Source organism: Carica papaya, chromosome 8 (genome assembly GCF_054855325.1).
Source record: "Carica papaya isolate Zhongbai chromosome 8, ASM5485532v1, whole genome shotgun sequence".
Classification (NCBI taxonomy): domain Eukaryota; kingdom Viridiplantae; phylum Streptophyta; class Magnoliopsida; order Brassicales; family Caricaceae; genus Carica; species Carica papaya.
In genome coordinates this window covers 31,789,709-31,810,675 of record NC_142316.1, presented here as the reverse complement: position 1 = coordinate 31,810,675, position 20,967 = coordinate 31,789,709, and the positions used below count along the sequence as shown (strand labels likewise).

The 20,967-nt window shown below is 33.6% G+C and overlaps 1 protein-coding gene across 2 annotated transcripts; it reads left to right on the top strand.

The window, feature by feature from the left end:
• Positions 1-285: 285 nt before the first annotated feature.
• PIP5K9 (phosphatidyl inositol monophosphate 5 kinase) lies at positions 286-17,605 on the top strand. 2 transcript variants are annotated; one of them, XM_088210249.1, is made up of 9 exons: positions 286-507; positions 2,329-3,737; positions 4,204-4,371; positions 14,078-14,243; positions 14,437-14,547; positions 14,739-14,926; positions 15,858-16,015; positions 16,677-16,845; positions 17,094-17,605. In XM_088210249.1, exons 2-9 carry the CDS (start codon positions 2,470-2,472, stop codon positions 17,365-17,367), a joined length of 2,502 nt encoding a protein of 833 aa, XP_088066375.1. In that variant the 5' UTR covers positions 286-507; positions 2,329-2,469; the 3' UTR covers positions 17,368-17,605. The 2 variants fall into 2 exon arrangements, with proteins under 2 accessions (XP_088066375.1, XP_088066377.1); XM_088210251.1 differs by having other exon boundaries at positions 296-507; positions 2,525-3,737.
• The last annotated feature ends 3,362 nt before the right edge of the window (positions 17,606-20,967 follow it).

Here is a 20,967-nt window from a genome sequence, read left to right as displayed (position 1 = left end):
TGTACATTCTTGTCCAATATAAATTTGTAAGTTTTGTTTGTATAAAAATACAAATGTCTTGAATTTATTCCATCTAGTTAAAGATTTTATTCTTCTATGTTTTTATTTTTGATTAATTTAAATTTATTTATAGAAACTAAAAATTGAGAATAACGAGGGCATTTTCGTCTTTTAGAACATCAGAATTCGAATTTATATTTTTTTAAAAGGAATTTAGTATTGGATTTTCATTACGTGATATTTTTGTTTTGGTTTTTAAATGATTTATGGGATCGTGCTTTAGTCTGGGCTATTTTTATAGCTCTCGGATTGGGATTCGATCCAAATCGTCACCATCCAAAAGATTGATCGAAAAGTTGAGCGCAGCGAAAAGAAGAGGAGAGAGAGTAGAATTTTGAGGCAGCGACTCTTTTAGTCAGCTTTTAACCACCACAAAACTACTACCTCTGCTACTCTGTTACCTCTCTATAGTCCTGCAACTTGTTCTCTGATTCTTCTTCTCCGGAGGTACTTTTTTTCTTTTTTTGCTATTTGCTTTTGACAACTTGCATCGTATTCTCTCTCTTTCTCTCTGTGCGTTTTTTCGAATTTTCTTTTGAAAGAGATGTAAATCTCGTATAATGATGCTTGGATATGATGAGTAGTTAGTTAGCAGTGGAGCTGGGGATTTTGTTTGATAGACTGAAGCTGGTTGTTTTGGCGGTTGAATGTTTATGTTATGTTGCTTTACCCTGATGATTTCTGTTTTTTTTTTTTTTTCCTTTTATGCTTGGTTTTGGCTTTTTTAACGTCGTCTTGGTTGAATCTGGTTGAAGTTTCTGCTGATTATGGGATGAGCCGAGAGAAAACGAGAAATCTGTTTGCTGAATACGAATGATTTGATGCTTGAAGTTAAAATTTGCGTTCAATCATTATGCTATATTGATGTTTCTTAGCGCTGGAGAAAACTGCCAGCTCGTGTTATTTATCACTGCCGTTTGATTAAAGAGCTGAAAATGAACATTTATGTTAATATATTTAATTTTAGCATTACTTTTGGTGTATGTTTGATTGAATTTATTGGTTTGACTGCTTCTTTTGTTGGAGGAAAAAAGAATTAGAACGATCTCCTCTTCGTATCCCCGAGACTTGATATATTCTCTGTTTAGTTGTAGAAAAACTCTTTTGAGTTTTAGTCTCTATATTCAGATATTGAATAAACACACAGAAAAATGTGTAATAGTTGTTGAAAATGTCAACGTGATTTGGAAAATGGCAGTGAAAATATGGCACGATCTGAAAAGCAGGATTGCATTGTTTTCAAACTCATACCATATTTTCTTCCAAATCATGTTTGCATTCTCAACAATCATTTGCATTTTAGTGCAAAAGGAATAAGAGTTTACAGAAAACGTATTCATACTTTTAACTTTATTTACTCTTTACTCATCTAAAAATTTTACAAAAGGTGTATTTTCAGACACTTAAATCACTGACTATATATTTTCATTGACCTATAAATTATAATTTGTAGACTAGAGACTCATACAAATTCATCTTATATTAGGAACCAAATTTGAACTGGTCACATGAGGATTTTCAGTCTTCTGCTCTACCAACTAAATTGTAATGTAATTCCTGAAATATCATCCTCATTTTACTAGATGACTTGGTCTATCAATTGAAAAAAAAAAACATTAAATTGAAAATCTGGAGGTGAAGAACTAGTTTTCTACAAGTAAACAGTGACAAAGAGACCGCTGGGTAAATTCTGTTTGGTTTATTGGTTTTCTAAAGAGATGTGTAAATGAGCTGATTCTAATGTTCTATTTATGCACTGTTGAAATAGAAAGACTTGGGAGAACTTCTTGCGCGTTTATTGTGCTTTCACTGGTGAACTGGGAAGAGGAAACCATAAAAAACATTTTCTGTGAAATCTTAGTGCTTTTTGTCTTGAAATAAATGTTGCACTGGGGAAGGTGCTTTTTGGGCATGCAAGAATTCTCTGCCTTTCTTTTCTCCAGTATAAATATGCACAAAGGAATCCCTTTTTTAGTTCTTTGTTTTTTGCTGTAGGTTTATATATTTGGAACTGGATTCTTCTTCTTGGTATTGTCACCTGATAAGTTTTTTAGTCAAAGAGGAGAAACTCATTGACATGCACACATGATTTGCTATGTTTTTTCGCGTTTGCTTCTCCAGCAAATAAGTAATATAATAAAGCAATACATATTCATTTTTCAGGCCATCAAAGCTTATTCTATATATGCTTCATATAGTTTCCTTGTGCTTTCCAACTTCTATACCTTATTACTGATGAAAAGTATTTATCCTCTCTTCGTTTAATAGATCAAAGACGGGAACTTTAGAAGTACCATCACAATCTCCTTGTAAGATCTTTTTGTGGGATCCTATGTTGTCTTACAGCCAATAAGAACTTTAGGGTCAATTGTTAACTTGTAGAGAATTGTAATCGCTTGGGACTTATGCATGTCTGGTCTTGTGGCCAATGTTGATAACTTGGAAGAAGAACTTTGTTGTGCAGAAAGAACAAAATCTCTCGATGCCATCACTGATAAAGAACAAGTATCCATAATCAATGGTGAAGCTGTCCTTACCTCTGAAAGCACTGGATTTAGAGTTGGGGAGCTCTTGCTCCCAAATGGTGAATATTATTCCGGGTCATTACTTGGCAATGTACCTGAGGGTTCAGGGAAGTATGTTTGGTCTGATGGTTGCATATATGAAGGAGAGTGGAGACGTGGGATGAGGCATGGAAGTGGTAAAATTAGATGGCTTTCTGCTGCTGTTTATGATGGTGAATTCTCTGGAGGTTATATGCATGGTACAGGGACATATGTCGGGTCTGATAACTTGACTTATAAGGGTAGATGGCGATTGAATCTCAAACATGGGCTGGGATTTCAAATTTATCCTAATGGTGATGTCTTTGAAGGCTCTTGGATCCAAGGGACAATAGAAGGGCCGGGTAAGTATACTTGGGCCAATGGAAATGTTTATCTGGGAAACATGAAAAGTGGCAAGATGTCAGGCAAAGGGACTCTTACTTGGATTAATGGTGACTCCTTTGAGGGAAGCTGGTTAAATGGCATGATGCATGGATTTGGAGTATATACATGGAGTGATGGTGGTTGCTATTTAGGAACTTGGACACGAGGTTTGAAGGATGGGAAAGGGTCATTTTATCCAAATGGGAGCAGGCTTCCTGTCGCGCAAGAGCTCTACCTTAATGCTCTTAGGAAAAAGGGGCTATTGCCAGATTTGAAAAGGCAAAACCATGCGCATATCCATCATGTTTCTTCAGTTGATATGGGGCATGTCAAAGTCGATGGCAATCGTGGATCTCGTCAACATTCAACTTCAAGTGATAGGCTCTCCAAGGGAAACTTGATAAATTTGGAGCAGTCTCGCAACAGAAATATTTTCCTGGAGAGGCGCTGGAGTCTCGAAGTATCTATTGAGAAAGTAATTGGACATGATTCTTCTTTAGAGCTATCTGAATCAGTCTTAGAAGACAACGAGAAGGGGAATGGGTTGAATATACCAATCTTGGAACGTGAATATATGCAAGGGGTATTAATCAGTGAGCTTGTGCTAAATAACAGTTTTTCATCTTCATCGAGACGAGCAAAAAGGCGACAAAAGAAACTAGCAAAAGAGGTTAAAAGGCCTGGTGAAGCAATCATTAAGGGTCACAGGAGTTACGATTTAATGCTTAGTTTGCAGCTTGGGATCAGGTATGTTTCATGTATATTATTCTCCATAATCTTATATGAGATATTGATACTTTTACTCCAGCATCTACCTTTGCTCAATTTGTTGAATTGTTGGCAGTCACGATTTGATAATAGAGTGATATACGCCCTCTTGCATTTACCCATTTTACATAATTCAAAAGTTTGGACATAGAAGTCGCTGTTCCCAGGGCAATTAAAAAAAATTTACAAGGAGATGTGAAGCTGAATAACTGGATGAGAACAATATGAGAATCTAAACTGGGCTTTTTGATGAAGAAAACATTACTACTGTTAATAATTTTTTCTTGGATTTTCTTAAGTTATTGCTCAATTATTTGTTTCCTTAATTTAAAGTTCCTATTGTAATAAATTATTTTTGAATAATTTATCTTTATGTACATTTTTCTTCACTTGTCATGTTACATATTTTAGTTATTTTGTTTGATATGCATAAGAATATTGTCAGATATACTGTGGGGAAAATTACACCTATACAGAGGCGGGAAGTCCGGGCAGTAGACTTTGGTCCTCGAGCAAGTTTCTGGATGAATTTTCCTAAAGAAGGATCTCAACTGACACCACCTCATCAATCTGAGGATTTTAAGTGGAAGGACTATTGCCCGATGGTTTTCAGGTTAGAAGTTGACCTTTTTCGGGTAACATTTTGCTCTACCTCATGTATTTGATGGAAGCATTCTCTTGTATACTGGGTAGTATTCCTTTTACATGTGCATCACAAGCATGTTAGAATTGATGACTTAAAATGAGGGGACCATGCTGAGTACATATCAGGTTCAAAATTGTTTTAGGTTTTTCTTTAGAGAAAAAGATTGTCAAACATACTGCATTTACTATCTACACATGCATTTAATTTTACAGACAATGAGGACCTAAAGTTGCTCCTAGTCTTGGATTTAATCCTTAATATGCCCTTTGAGGGCCATCACAGGACTGGAGATTTCGTTAAACCTTTGCCTCTATATATGGGCTTTATATGGAGGATAGTACTGGAACACATAAATTTAGTTTTCATATTGCATCTCTTACCATCAAATACTGAAACTTGTAAATTTAGTTTAAACCTAGATTATTTGCTGCTTGCATAGAGGATATTCTACAATGCAAACCCTTAGATGTACATTTGGAAGCTAAAGAGGGCCGTCGAGGAAAGTGCTTTGGTTTCAACTCTATAATCACAGTCCGATGTAAAATGGGTTAGCACTAGATTTCTCAAATAAATTAAAAATTGTAATCATATTAAATGTAAAATAACTATACTATTTAGGAGTATATTATTATATTATTTAGAAGTATTATTGTAGTGTTAGTTGATTTAGGATTTTACTCTTATTAGAGTTAATAATTTATTTTTACTAATATTATTTTTTATTTATATTAATATTAGTATTCTTAATTCTCTTATATTACTATTTCCTAGTTTAATTATAGTTAGGAAAAGTTATTTAGAGATTATTATAAATAGCATTGCAATTTCACTTATTATTCAATCAAGTATTCGATAATATTTTGAGAGTTTCTCAATCTTTTAGTTGTGTGATGCAATCAAATTCTCAAATACGATACTTAAGATTTCTCAGATATAATGTCTAAGAAATCCTATGCGTGATGTTTAGGTTTTTTTATCCCCAAATATCTAATTGGATAAATGAACCATATTTTTCTTACATAAATTTAGTATCAGAGCTACAAGAATATTATGACCAAATTCTCAGAGCTCTACATCCGAACAGTCCCAAACTCATCTGAAAAAAAAATCGCAAAAAAAAAACTCTAAAATAACTGCTGTCATCATTCACTAGCCACTTGCCGAAGGTGGTCAACACGCCACCACCACCAGCTCCAAAAGGTCTTGATCGGCCGAACCCCGAAACCCTACCGTGAAACTCCACCAGAAAACTGCCACACTCGCGGGCACAAGCTCCCACAATTGCTGCCTGTCGCGAATCTGGACTTCTCCACAGTCGCATTCTACACTAGTCTCAAATATGAGATCAGCACATTTATTTGAGCTGCCGGCCAGACAGCCGCTGTCGTCCGGTGATCAAAAGCAGGTGCGTGAAGCCCACATGCAGCAAGCTGTGAGCAGATCTTGTGCAATCTATTTTGTTTTGGCTTCTTCGATGAGTTTCCTTTTTAACCAGACTTCTCTAAAGAAAATAAGGCTTCAATAATGGTGATTAATATTGAATTAAATGAATAAACTTGAGATACATGAGGCAATCACTAATATAGATAAAAAACAAAGCAAAACACTATCAAAACAATTTTGGGAGAACTGGGACACTAACGCACACTATAAGTACATCCATCAGTTCAAAATGTACAAGTTGAACAAACTGCTGATAGGAGATACATTGAAAATAATGTCGGAGATATTACCAAGAGGGTAGAGGTCGAAGTTCCTGATTTTGATGGAAAACGAGGCCCGTATTTCTTCCTTGATTGGCTTAATTCAATGGAAGAGTACTTCAGTTGAGAGAGTTCAACTTGTCAAGGTGACGTTGATTGGACTTGTAAAAATATGGTGATACACTATTGATGAAAACATAACAAGAAGGAGAATCAACAATTGAAACATGGAATGAGATGAAAACAAATTTTCATCAAAAGTATCTACCTCCGAAGTACTTTGACAAACTTCGTGACGAAGCTAACACTGTAGTTTAGGACAACGTGTAAATAACTGAATACATACAAAAATTTGAAGAATTAAAGATTTGAAGTCAACTAGTCGAAGATGATAGTCAAGCAGCACCTCGATTGAAAACAAGACTAAGAGTTGATATTGAAACAAAGTTAATTCAACAACCTCTTGCCGCTATAACATAAATTTACCAAGCTTCCATTGATGTAGAAGATTGAAATATCCAATGCCAAGAAACATTGTGGGATTCACTACAAAAGATACATTTGAATCAAAATGTAAGTTGAAGAATAGATCAGTATCAAGTTTCAAATCCTGAAGTTAATGAGTTGTGTGCTTTAGATGTGGACAAAGTGGGCACATAGATTACGAATACTAAATGAAGAATAACTTACATGTTGGACTAAAAGAAAAGGAGGAGGTGTAAGATAGAGGTGAAAGTTGAATATGTTTTTCCGTTAAAGCAAGTATGGAGGATTAAAGCACTGCCAAGAATGACTTTTTTTGTTTGGGAAGCATGTAGAGTGTCTTGACTATAGATATGATCGTGGGGAGGGGGAAATGCGTGGTTAATAGATATTATATGTGCAACTGTAATGCTGAATCTTGCAAACACCTATTATTGTGGTGTCCGCTAGTTTATGATATGTGGACCTCCATTTATGGAATGTTGGGAATCAAATGGGTTACAACAGGGTTGGATGAGGACGAATTGTGGGCATGGGCTAGATTGTGTAAGAAAAAAAAAATTTAATGCTGATTCCATTATCACTAAAGTGGATTGTGTGGAAAGAGAGAAATTTGAGAGCTTTTGATGAGATAGAAAATGACTTTAACAACATTAAGGATAGATGGTTTCATTATTTTGCTTCTTTATTATTGGAACATGATATTTAGGATTTAGAGGATTTGGAGATGGTTTTAGATCAATTGATTGAGCTGTAAATGTTGTGTAATAGGCGGTACTCCCTTAGTACATTTGAAATGATACTTCTTTTTTATTTTTATTTTTTAAAAAGTAGAGATGATGGTTATCTATCCTGTGGAAGATGATTTAGCTCCTAATGAACAAGCAAGTACCTCTCTTTTGTTCAGGTGCATATTGTCATACTCCAATGTGGAAGAGCAAGAAGAATCACTATATCTTCCTATTGCTCAAGATTTTTCCTTAAGAGTCAACTCTACTGATGGACAAGAAGAATCATTATGTCTTCCTATTGCTCGATATATTTTCCCAAGAGTCAATACTATGAAAGTTCTATACAACAAAAGATTTGACATACCAAGTGGTCAACATGTTGAGTTCATCATTCAACAAAGATTTAACACTTCTAAATAATTGGTATTTCTAGTATTTTAGGGAGAACAACCAAACTCAAAGGTTGTTAAATTTTTATGAGAAAGCTCGAGTATCGAGGTTTTACATTATTTACCACTTCAAAACTCGTGGATAAATTTTTTTCAACCAAAGGAAGAATGATGTAGAATGGTTTAGAACTAGATTTTTTAAATAAATTAGAAATTTGTAATTATATTAAAATGTAAAATGACTATATCATTTAAGAGTTTATTATTATATTACTTAGGATTATTGTTATAGTTTTAGGAACTTAGGATTTTATTCTTATTAGAGTTAGGAGTTTATTTTTATTAGTATTATTTTCTATTTGTATTAAGATTAATATTCATAATTATAGAATTTTGGGGAAGAAAAATATTTACTTTATTTCCTTGATTTATTTGGTATAACAGACAACTCATATAGATACAAAATTTCAAGTACTAATAGGGAAATTATCCTTATAGTAGGGATACTAAATAATTACAACATTATAGGATAAGAACATATAGGAAAAATATCACAATTATTTAGGAAACAAAATATTCATGTCAATTTATGTCGACACTCCCCCTCATGCTAGTGCAAAGATATTACACATGCCCAACTTGCATATCAAGTTCTGAATAGTTTTGTTGTAAAGCCTTTTAATGAAAATATATGTCATCTGATTGTTAGAGGACACATGATATAAGCATAAGTAGCCATCAACCACTTTCTCTTTTATGAAATGACAGTCGATCTTGATGTGTTTCGTTCGATCATATTGAACTGAATTTTGGGCAATATTAATGGGTGCTTTATTATCACAAAACAATGATATGTTTCATTTTTTAAATAGTTTTAATTCCTTCATTAGTTTTTTCAACCATAATAATTCACATATCTCTTAAGCCATTGCTCTATATTCTGCTTCGACACTAGAACGGATAACTACACTCTGCTTCTTGCTTTTTCATGTAACCAGGTTGTCTCCAACGAGTGTGCAATAACTGATAGTTGTCCTTTTATCATTTTGAGATTCAGCCCAATCAGCATCTGTAAATGCATCTATCTTAAGGTGGTCATTTTTGGAGAAGAGTAAACGTTTTCTTGATGCAGATTTCAGATATCGTAATATTTGAAAGACAATATGTAAATGAGTCTCACGAGGGTTATGCATGTATTGACTCACCAGGCTAACTGCATATGCTATATCCGGTATGGTATGTGAGAGATAAATAAGTCTTCCAACTAATTTCTGATATCTTCTCATGTCAACTGATGTACCACTATCAGTTTGTAGTTTGTGATTACTTTCAATAGGAGATTTTGTTGGTTTGCAACCCATCATTCTAGTCTCTTTTAGCAAATTTAAGATATACTTTCTTTGAGACATGAAGATTCTTTTATTAGACCTGACAACTTCAATTCCCAAAAAATACTGCAATTTTCCTACATCACTGATTTCAAATTCTCGAGTAAGAAATTTCTTTAGTTGAGTCATCTCTCTATCATCTCCAGTCACCATGATATCATTTACATAAATAATGAGAAGAGTGATCTTACCCTCACAATGCTTGATGAACAGGGTATGATCAACATTACTTTGCTGATATCTAAAGAAAATCATAACTCCTCTGAACCTTTTAGACCATACTCTTGGAGATTGTTTTAATCCATATAATGTCTTCTTTAATTTGCAAACCTTCCCTTGTGTTCCTTAATCTTCAAATCCAGGTGGAATGTTCATGTACACCTCTTCCTCTAAGTTCCTATGAAGGAAGACATTTTTCACATCAAATTGGTGCAAGTCCCAATCAAGATTAGCAGAACAGGATAATAGTAATATTCTGATTGTATTCATTTTTGCGATAGGTGTAAAGGTTTCTTGATAGTCAACTCCATAGGTCTGAGTAAACCCCTTAGCTACTAATGTAGGTTTGTATATTTCAATTGATCCATTTGCTTTGTGTTTTAGAGAGAACACCTATTTACAACCATCTTCTTTCTTTGTGGGAATGAAACAAGCTCTCATGTTTCATTTTTTACCAATGCTGTCATTTCTTCAATCATTGCCTTCTTCCATTTGAGATCTCGTAACACTTCTCTCCAATCGTGTGCAATAGACACAGAGGAAATAGATAAGACAAAGGTTCTATAGGAGGGAGATAAAGAGTTATAAGAAACAAAATTAGACATAAGATGTTTAGTGCAAGTTCTGATTCCTTTTTTAAGAATAATGAGTTTATCAGATAATTCATAAGGAAAAGATGATTCACCAGTATCTTCAGAAACTGAGAAAGATTTTTGACCTGAAATAGGCTGCAAGATGATTTTTCCTGTCTTATCTCTTATTGAATACTTTTTCAAATCTGGTTTATCCAGCTGTCCAACATTTTCTTCTTGAACAAGGCTTTCTGACATAAAATTTTCTCCTTGAATTTGACTGTCGAGGGTCACTAAATTAGATATCACCTCTTCCATTACACTCTCCCCCTGAAGAGGTGTTGAGGAAGTGTTGAAGTATTATTATGATTCTCGAAACATAACATCTATAGTTACAAAGTATTTTTTAGATGGTGGGTAATAACAGTTGTAACTTTTTTGAGTAAGAGAATGTCCAACAAATACACACCAAAAAGCTCTAGGTTCTAACTTATTTATGTTTCTAGCTTGAACAAAACAAATACATCCGAACACCTTTGGGGAACAGTATAGGAATTTGTATCTTGTAAAATTTTCAGAGGACTTTTGAAATTAAGTACCCGTAAAGACATTTTATTAATAAGGTAGGCTGTTAAGAGAACTGCATCTCCCCAATAACTCTTAGGTAGATTCATGGTGAACATCAGTGACCTAGCTACCTTCAATATGTGTTTGTTTTTCTTTTCAGCAACTTCATTCTGTTCACTGGTGTAGGTACAACTTGTCCGGTGAATGATACCATTGGACTCCAAATAACTACAGAATCCACTATCCATATATTTTATACCATTGTTAGTTCTCTGGACCTTAACTTTGGCATTAAACTGTGTACATATCATTTTATGAAATAGTTGAAAATGTGAAAACACATCATATTTTGCTTTCAACAGGTAAATTCATGTTAATCGAGTACACCAGTTAATGAAAGTAACAAATCATCGATGACCAGATAAAGAGTTATTCTAAGTCGGTCCCCACACATTAGAGTGAATAGTCATAAAATGAATAGAACTTCTACTATTACTCAAATGATGAGAACTTCTTTTATGTTTAGTAAATTCATTATGCATCAAAACATAAAGAATCCAAAGAAGTTTTCTTAAATAAAGTAGGATAAGATTTTTCTAAAGTAAAAAAGGAAGAGTGCTGTAACCGTTGGTGCCATTGTAGTATTTCCATATTATCTTCCTTATTCTCAATAATGACTTGATTCCCATTCAGATTCTGACTTCTTTTCAAGACATATAAGTCATCCTACAATTTACTAGTGTCAATCATCATTCCTGTTCGAAGATCCTGAAAGATATAATAATCAGGAAAAAATTCAATTTTATAGTTTAAGTCTCGAGTAATGGCACTAATAGATTAAAAACTATTAGGAAAATTAAACACATGTAAAACTGAAGATTGTGTAATAGTTGGGGTACAATTAATGGAACATGTTCCAGACACGGGAGTGTATGAACCATCTGCTATACGAACATTCTCCCTCTTAGTACAAGAAAAATAGGTTAGAAATTCAGTGGAAGAGCTTGTCATGTGTCTGTTAACTCCAGAATGTATTACCCAAATATCAGGAGTAGAAATAAGAGGGAGAGAAGGAATATATGATTTTACCATATTTGATGTACTAATAGTCGTTGAAGAGTTGAGTTGAGACAGAATACGTTTCAATATTTGAATCTTTTCGGTTGAAAAAATTCCAATTGTTGATGTGTCAGGTGCTTCACTTGCCTCAACCAAGTTTGCTTGAGCTCTCATAGGTCCATCTTTTTTCCCCTACGACCTCTAGTGGGTTGTCCATGCAATTTCCAACAAATCTTCTTAGTGTGTCTCGGTTGCTGCAATAATTACAATTCCGTTGGTCTTTGGAGTGATCAGACTGAGCAATTAACTCAGCTTTTTAAACTGGTGCTGTGCTATGTGGAGCATGACAATTCTCCTACTTTCTTCTTGTTGAACATAAGAATAAGTCTGTTCTAATGAGAGAATGAGATCCTTACCAAGTACCGGAAGCGTATTTGATCATATTCGGCATTCAAACCAGCCAAGAAATCATAAATCCGCGCATTTTCTATCATTTTCTGAAATTTGACAGCATCCCTGGGGCAGTGTGTTTGAAAATCTTGATAGTAATCGAGATTCCGACATAGTCCACTAAATTCAGAAAAATATTGAGAGATAGTCAACTCTCCTTGTTTCGTGTTGTGGAGCTTATTTCAGAATTCATAAATTTGGGCATAATTACCCACTTGTGAATATATAAAAGACGATGCATTCCATATTTTTACTGTAGTATCAAGTAACGGGTATGTTCAGGCAATGTGAGGTTGCATGGAATTAATGAGGTAAGACATTATCAAGGAGTTCTCGGAGTCCCATTTATGATTTTTCAAACTACTGACATATGGTTTCTTCTCATCATCGGTAATATAACCCTGTAATCTCTTGGCTTTGATAAACAGTAAATAAGATCTTGATCACGTATGGTAATTAGTTCAATCAAGATTTTCAAGACTTATTTGCAATGATGGGTTGTCGGAATTAAGGACAATTAATTTCTTTGCTTGTGTCATGTTTAAGTACTTGAAACACGAAAATAATACTGAATATCGAATATCGCAGAAAGAGAACAAACCTCCTAAACACCACCAAAGCCCAAAAATTGCTGCAAGACTAGAGAAGATTACTGAAAACAAGTACTGATGTGGGTGCTAGGATGGAGTAGTAGATGGTAACAAAAAATCCAGGAGAGAAACAGAGGCTGAATCAGATGCTTGAAGTTAGAAGAACAGAGGTGTCGTTGCTGGAAACCCGGGACGAAGCAGCAATCGTGTGTGAACCAAAAACCGCTCTGAGTGTGCGTGACGGAACCAGACACCGTGTGCGAAGGAGCCGAAGGAGCAACGTGAACCAGAGGCGCTGGGTGTGCGCGATTGAGCCATGAAAACGTGTTGGGTGTGCGGGACGGAACCAGAGCCGCTGGATGTGTGCAACGGAACCAAAAAAAAGCGTCGGGTGTGTGCGACAGAACCAGACACCGTGCGCAAAGAGACCAGAGGGGCAGCACGAAGGAGCAGAGTCGGGTGTGTGCAATGGGACCAGAGGGTCGGGTCGGGTTGCACGAACTAGAGCGGGGAGCAGCGGAAACCAGAGGCCGTGCACGAGGACACAACGCGAATAGTCTGGTGCGACAGGAGCAAATTGATCAGGTAGGTTGGAGATGATCACCAGAATAGGGCAGCAGGCTGCCGGTGAGGTTGAGACTCCGTTTGGGTGGGTGTTGAGAATATTATAGGGTTTGAAAGAAACTCTAAAATTGAAAAATCCTAAAATACTCTTATTTTGCTCTAATACCATGTAGAATTTTTGGGAGGAAAAATATTTATTTTATTTTCTTAATTTATTTGGTATAGTAGACAACTCATATATATATAAGATTCCCAAGTACTAATAGAGAAATTACCCTTATAGTAGAGATACTAAATAATTATAACATTATAGGAGAAATTAATGGTAAGAAGTATATAGGAAAAATATCACAATGATTTAGGAAACAAAATGTTCATGTCAATTCATGTCAACAATAATTCTAGTGGTTTCTATTTATTAGTTTAATTCTAGTTATGAAAAATTTATTTTTAAAAAAATTCTAGTAAATAAAAATTACTTAGAGATTTTCAAAAATAGCTTTGTAATTTCAGTTATATCAAGTATTTAATAATATTTTGAGAATTTCACAAATTTCTGATTATATGATGCAATCAAACTCTTGAATATGATATTTAAGACTTTTTGTATGTGATGTCAGAGAAAACCTAGGTGTGATTCCTGGGTTTTTTTATTTCAAAATTTATAATTGATCAAATCAAATTTATTTGTCTTGCATTACAATCGAGGATAGTCATGCAACCTCTAACTTGCACCTTGATCATTTCGGGCGTGATCTGATCTTTGAGTTTATCTTAGCTTTGTCTATAATCGAGGATCCTTAATTAAAGTAACAGATTTTTCACCTTTATACTTTTGCTGCACTTTGTGAGCTGCATATGCACTATTCACTATTGTACTTTACATTGACATTATATTGATCATCATATGTACTTCTTTCACCCTTGTTTATGCGTATGGATTTCTCAAAACCTATAGGAACTTAAGGGAAATGTTCAAGATCGATGCTGCTGACTACATGATGTCCATTTGTGGAAACGACGCACTTAGGGAACTTTCTTCTCCTGGGAAAAGTGGTAGTGTGTTTTTTCTGTCTCAAGATGATCGTTTTATGATTAAGACACTCCGCAAATCAGAAGTTAAGGTTTGTCATCCCCATTTGACTTCTACCTTTTATTATGCTTCTCTTGATTGCTTGATATGGTTCCAAGAAATGAAATCCATCTCCTTTGTGTTTTACCAAAGTTTTTGACCTGCTTCTTAACTCAGATGTTTTAGCAAAGATTCCCAGTTTCTATGCCTTCATGACCTTTTAGCATGTAATTTATGATTTACAGGTCCTTGTAAGAATGCTTCCAAAGTATCATCATCATGTGAGGACATATGAGAATACACTCATAACAAAGTTCTTTGGTCTTCACAGGATCAAGCCTTCAAGTGGTCAGAAGGTATTGGACGAAACAATCACAGTATCTTTTTTCACTGTCTTAATACTGCTATATCTTTTCATATTCACTTCCTTGAAACTAATTTTACCTTGATTAAGGGCTGATCTTTCTCCTTCATTGTGATTTTCGTGGAACTTTCTTAAATGTGAAAGGCCTTTTTCACTAAAAGTGAACTAATTCCTGCACTGCAGTTCCGCTTTGTGGTGATGGGAAATATGTTCTGCACAGAATTGAGGATCCATCGAAGATTTGACTTAAAAGGTTCATCATTAGGGCGTTCTGCAGACAAGTTTGAGATTGATGAAAGCACAATACTCAAAGATTTGGACCTAAACTATTGCTTCTATTTGGAACCCTCTTGGCGAAAAGATTTACTAAGGTAGTGATGCCTCCATATTTCTTAATCTAATTCTAAATTGTTATTTTTTGAAGCTTCTGGACAACTTGTCTATGTTGATATTAAGAACTCTGCCGATACTTGTGTGAAGAGGAACTAGCCTCCATAATTAATTGTTTTGTTAGATAATCTGTAACATTTTCTGTAACCAAACTGCTGTATTTGTAGGTGGTAAAAAATTGATATGTATAGGTTGGGTTTTGGTTGGTCTATAGTAGTTCTTGCATAAATTCTAAATTATTTTTTAGGGGATGCTACAAATACCACTAGTTTTGAAGCTGTCTCAATCTAGACCTTCCGCTTTTAATAAAGACATTTCACTTTAATACTTTTGGATTGTCTCAGTTAGCACCATATATTCAATTGAAACAATTACCATGCTGTGCTTTATGTACTCATCATCAAGACGTTTTTTAAGAAATTAAACATTAATTCTAAAGTAAATATACATGTGTTACATATGAAGAGCTATATTTGAGGGTTAAGTGTAATTTCTTTATAATGTTGGTGGCATTTTTTTTTTTCTTTAAATTACAGCTCTTGATATTTCACCTTAAAATTGATATGTGATTTTTTTAGAGGTGCTACTTTGAAGTAGGTGATAGAAATTGTCTAAATTAAAAATATAAGGCTGACTTAGATAATCTGAAAGTTTAGAGTGAGAAGTATCTCAAATAAGATATATGGTGCTAAATGAGAGAACCTCAAAAATTTGTTGTGGCATTTATAGCTTTCCTTATTTGTAACCTTCATTTATTACCAAACTGTTATCTGTTCTAAACTGCTAAACAAGCATCATATAGTTTTTTTAATTAACATAAATTTGCTGAGCTTGCATTGAAAATTTTTCTAGTTCCTTCCTTCTTTTTGCTTTCTCTATTAATCAGTTATAATATGCATATTTCTTCTGCAGCCAAATAGAGATTGACAGTAAATTCCTGGAAGCACAGCATATTATGGATTACAGCCTTTTGTTGGGTGTGCATTATCGAGCACCACAGCACCTTCGGCCTCTCATTTCCTACAACCAAAGTATAATATCAGATGGTTTGGGGAGTGTTGCTGAGGAAGGTGTGTCTTGTCTTCAACTTCATCTAGTAACACCCTTTTACTCTGTTGAGTTAGTATTTTATAGGAGGTGAAAAAGAGCAATGGCTTTTTTTATGGTTTGAAATGAACTTGCAACAGGTTACAGAAGAAGATAATGGTAGAATAGAAAGTAGAAACACATCCTTTAAAAGGAAATGAGAGACTTTACGAGTTTGGACTATAGTGTTTTGATATTATAATATCGACAAGAAAGATGCTTACTATAAAACAAGGTTAACACAAAAGGAATTGCTAAATTCTCTAAAATCTCTTTTCATTAATATAATGATTATACATTTCTGGTTGAAGGCATTAATCCGTAGAAAACACATTGATATCGCTGATAGTTCCTGATATGGACCAACTTAAATAAATAAAGTTACTGTAGATGGAATATAAATTAGAGAATTCTCTTTCCTTTCTGCTTGCTTCGGAAGGATTTGCTTTCTTAAGTTCTTAGAGAAAATAGGCTGGTAATAAAACCAGATACCTTATGCATGATACTTGCCCCAGTCCAATTCAATTTAGTCTGTTGTGCGGATTCTGATGTGTTGGTCATTCTTGTCTCTCTACATGTGTAGTTGCTTTAATGGAACAATTAATGATGGACTGAACAAAGTTTTTCTTTTGGTCCTAACCCCAGATACCATAGAGGATGACATATCTAATTATCCCCAAGGCTTGGTTTTGGTTCCTCGTGGAACTGACGATGATAACAGTATTGTTGTGGGCCCTCACATAAGAGGCAGCCGATTACGAGCGTCATCTGCCGGTGACGAGGAAGTAGATCTCCTTCTCCCTGGAACAGCAAGGTAAGAAATCTTAAATACCTAATGATGGCCTTCTGAATTATGTTCCTGCACAATCTCCATCGAAGTGCGTGTTCTGTGACTGGGGAGCCATGTTGAAAGCAGTCATCTGAAATATAAAACACTCACCCTCCTTTGTCCTTCTCCCACCAGAAAAGGGACATCAAAATTGTGCTTCTACGTTTATGTTAATTTTTCACTCAATTTATTTAAGTGAATTATTTTTTATTTTTCTATTGTGAGGTAAGCAGACTCCAGATCCAGCTTGGCGTAAACCTGCCAGCCAGAGCAGAGCAGATTTTAGGTAAGCAAGAAAAGCAGACATTTAATGAAGTCTACGATGTTGTTCTATACTTGGGTATCATTGATATATTACAAGAGTACAACATGAGTAAGAAGATTGAACATGCATACAAATCCATTCAGTTTGATTCCTTATCTATCTCGGCTGTTGACCCAACATTCTACTCAGAGCGCTTCTTAGAATTCATCCAGAAGGTTTTCCCTCCAAATTCCAATACATGAGCATGAAAGTAATCCTCTTGGTAAAGGTGAATACTCATCTTTCTGAGTGCTTCTGAATGCCTTATTTAGTTCCACGGGCAGCCATGAGGAGTTGTACAGGAGAAGCCGTTAATGATATTTCAGGTATGGTAAGGCTGTTCTCTGCAACCTTTTAACTAAACTCGGATGCTGAGAACATGAGAATAAATGTTGTCCAGTAGATTTATTCTGCAATATAAATGGTAGACGTTGATACTAATTAGTGTATAGTGATAGATTTGTCGTCCTCCGATTTTGTTTATTGTGATTGAATCCTTTGTTAATTCGTCTTTTAGAATTAAATCTCATTCAATTTTTTTAAGGAAAAGACCTCCGCACCTTTTATTTTAGAGAAAGAAGGGTTAGGTACTAGTTATCTTGACTATTTTTTTTGGCCTTTATTGCGGGGGATTCACTCATTGCAGGAATTAGGATATTCAGTCAAGTGAATAAGTTGGCTTTCTTCTTTTATTTTTAAGAAAAAAAAAATTACATCGGATTTTTATTATATTCTGATTATCTTAATTAAGAAAATTTAATTGTTACTGAATTTTTTTTTTAAATACGTCATGCCTCAGTAATAAATTATTGTTGTCTCATTACCATATTAAAAATTAATTTTTTATTTTTATTATATTAATATTATAGATTAGTTATCGATTAATTTATAATATATTTATAAAATTTAAATTTATAATTTTTAAATAAAATATAAAAATTTTAATCTTTCGATGATAATGAGTTGGCTAGCTTCAATGAATTTCTTACCATTACAGTGAAAGTTCTCTCAAACGTTCGAAAAAAATTAGGAGCAATAAAGCCCAGGCTCATAGGCGAAGAAACCCATGCCTCTTTTTTTTTTGTTTTCCTGGGAGAGCCACGATGCTTGAACCCAGAAGGAAAAAATTCAGCACAATAGTTTGTTTCACTGAAGTTTTGTCCAATAAAAAAATTTCACTTGAAAGGAATATAATTTCATGCAAGTAAGAAAAATTTAAATTTAACCATGTGAGATAAAAATTTTACCCACCAACACAAACTTTTGACTTGCAGTAGCGGTTATCTTAACACAGTAAATTGTTTGACACAATTTGATTTTGTTAGTCACGTCAAATTTAGAGTGGTTAGAGTTATAGATCACTGTGGTTTCTTTTCATAAATAAAGGTGATTTGATCAGATTGCATGATTGCTTGAATCTGATTAACAAATGCATGCGTAAGAGATGCAGATAGCCACATGGGATTACATGTTATTGCGAATGGAAACAATCATTAACATATTTTGACATAGTATTTTATTCCAAACTTTATTTTATAACAAACCATTAGAAAAATGAAAAATGAAATTAATCACCAACAATTTTGAACCTCAAATAAGAAAAATTTTACAAATTACTTTGTTGGATGAAGTATCATGATGTCCTATAACTAATAGAATTTATAAACCAAGGGATTAGTTTGATATAATACTGTAGTGCACAGGCATATTATTATAATAAATGCACACATACACATACATATATATAAGTAATCTTTAGATATATAGATAAATACATAACTAAAATTATATATATATATATTGAAGGTAAATATAAAAATTATAATTTATTTTATTTATTAATTTAAATTTAATAGTAAACTATTGAAGCTATTGAGAAAGTACTAAATGTTGACGGTGACGAAGGTTACCGACTTTTGGTGGACGCGGAGCCAACGAGTTCAGTCGAACAGTATAACAAGTATAAGGTTACAGAAACGTTCGCCAACTTTGATAGGTATAGCATTGCGAGCAAATAGAGCAGAGAGTTTACTATTTCTTTCTATTAGAGTCGCAAGCTTATTGTAGTCGGTCCTTAAGGGAGAGCCTTGTTGCTATATCCCCACGTACTTGCACGATTCGGCTTGTTCTTCGAGCCCTGCTTCTCTCTTCCCCCTCTCCCCGTTCTTACCGTCCAAAACAGGCCGTATAGAGTATAATTAAATGTCTTATCTTTCGTTAGATTTAAAATATATTTATTTTTTAAAAGATTTGATTTATATTTATTTTTTAAATTATGATATATTATTTTTAAAAAAATTAAATTCGATGTAAATCTATTTAAATATAATTTAAATTGTTCACTGTGGTAAAAGTGAATTCAACGAAAATTTAAATTTTTTTCATTTTTTTTTTAAATTCTAACATATATATATATATATATATAAACAAATAAATAAAGCTAATGCCAATAAGACTCCAGATTTTTATTTCCATATATTTGATGACTATTTCATCATCATATAACCCACTTTTTTTTGTACTTGTTATAAACTAATGATTCATCATCAAAGCTAGGTCCTCACTGTTAAAAAAGAAAAGAATTGGGGTCGACAACCAGTCACCAAACCCACAAAACTTCATCATATTTAGTAATATTTCATTATCATTTTTTACTATGTTGATTATTATTATTAATTTTTAGTCCCACACTGATCTATATAGTAATAATGAATAGTTAAAACGTTATGAAATAAATAATTAAAAGCATATAGATTCATCAATAAATATAAATAACAAAGAATTATAAAATGCTAGTATTTCCAACTAGTCAAACATTGCATTAAAACAAAACACATGCGTGTGTGTGTGTGTGTGTGTCATTGCAAATGTTGTGCAGGCATGTACTCCACTTAATGAATCTGTGTGATCTGATGATTCATTCATGACCCATGTAGTCCAAAGTTTGTGTACTTAAAAATGCCATATATTACAAAGTAAACCTTTAAAACCATTGTCTGTTTTGGTGTTAATCTAATTTTTGGAGATAGCGATAACCATAGCTTTCCAAGTTCCTTTGATTCTAAAGAAAGGGACTCTCAACAAACCCTAAAGAAATCATCCCACCAAAATCCCATCTTTGTTTCTGTATCTCTGTAATATTTCAAGTATACTACTGTTAGTTCAATAATTTTTAGACATTAAATGTTAGAAGTTCTAAACTTAAATTAGTGGTAATAAAAACTTTAGGTTATTTTTGTGTAAAATATAATTAAAATTCATTTAAAAGTACAAAAAATTTAAGGGTTTGTTTCTTGAATTCATATATAAATATTTATGTCGAAGTGTTTTTATCTAATATATATATATATATATATTTATAGACACACACGTTGTTCACTTAAATTCATATATAAATGTCTCTGAGTTAATTAAAAAATTGACCAAGTATATATATATTTAAAATAATGAAGAGACAGCCAATTTAATTTATTAAATAATGAATGTTCGTTTACTTTTTGTTGTCTTTTTTCTTTTAAAGAAAAAAAGAAAAATCTTGTGGGTAGATGAGATCAAGACTCTGAACTGTTTTGGAAGGTGATATTAATTAAAAAGGAAAAAACTTTAAGAAAGTTTACGAAAGATGAATGTGATGATTGAGCAGTGGGAGTTAAAAACGTTGATGGGTCACAGAGTGTCGGCCACCACACTGACATACAATTCTTCTCTTTCAACTTCTTTAGCAAGTAAAATTAGTACCAAATTGTAAATTTATTTTGGGTAATTTCATTTTTATTGATTGGTTTTCTTATTATTTTATTTAA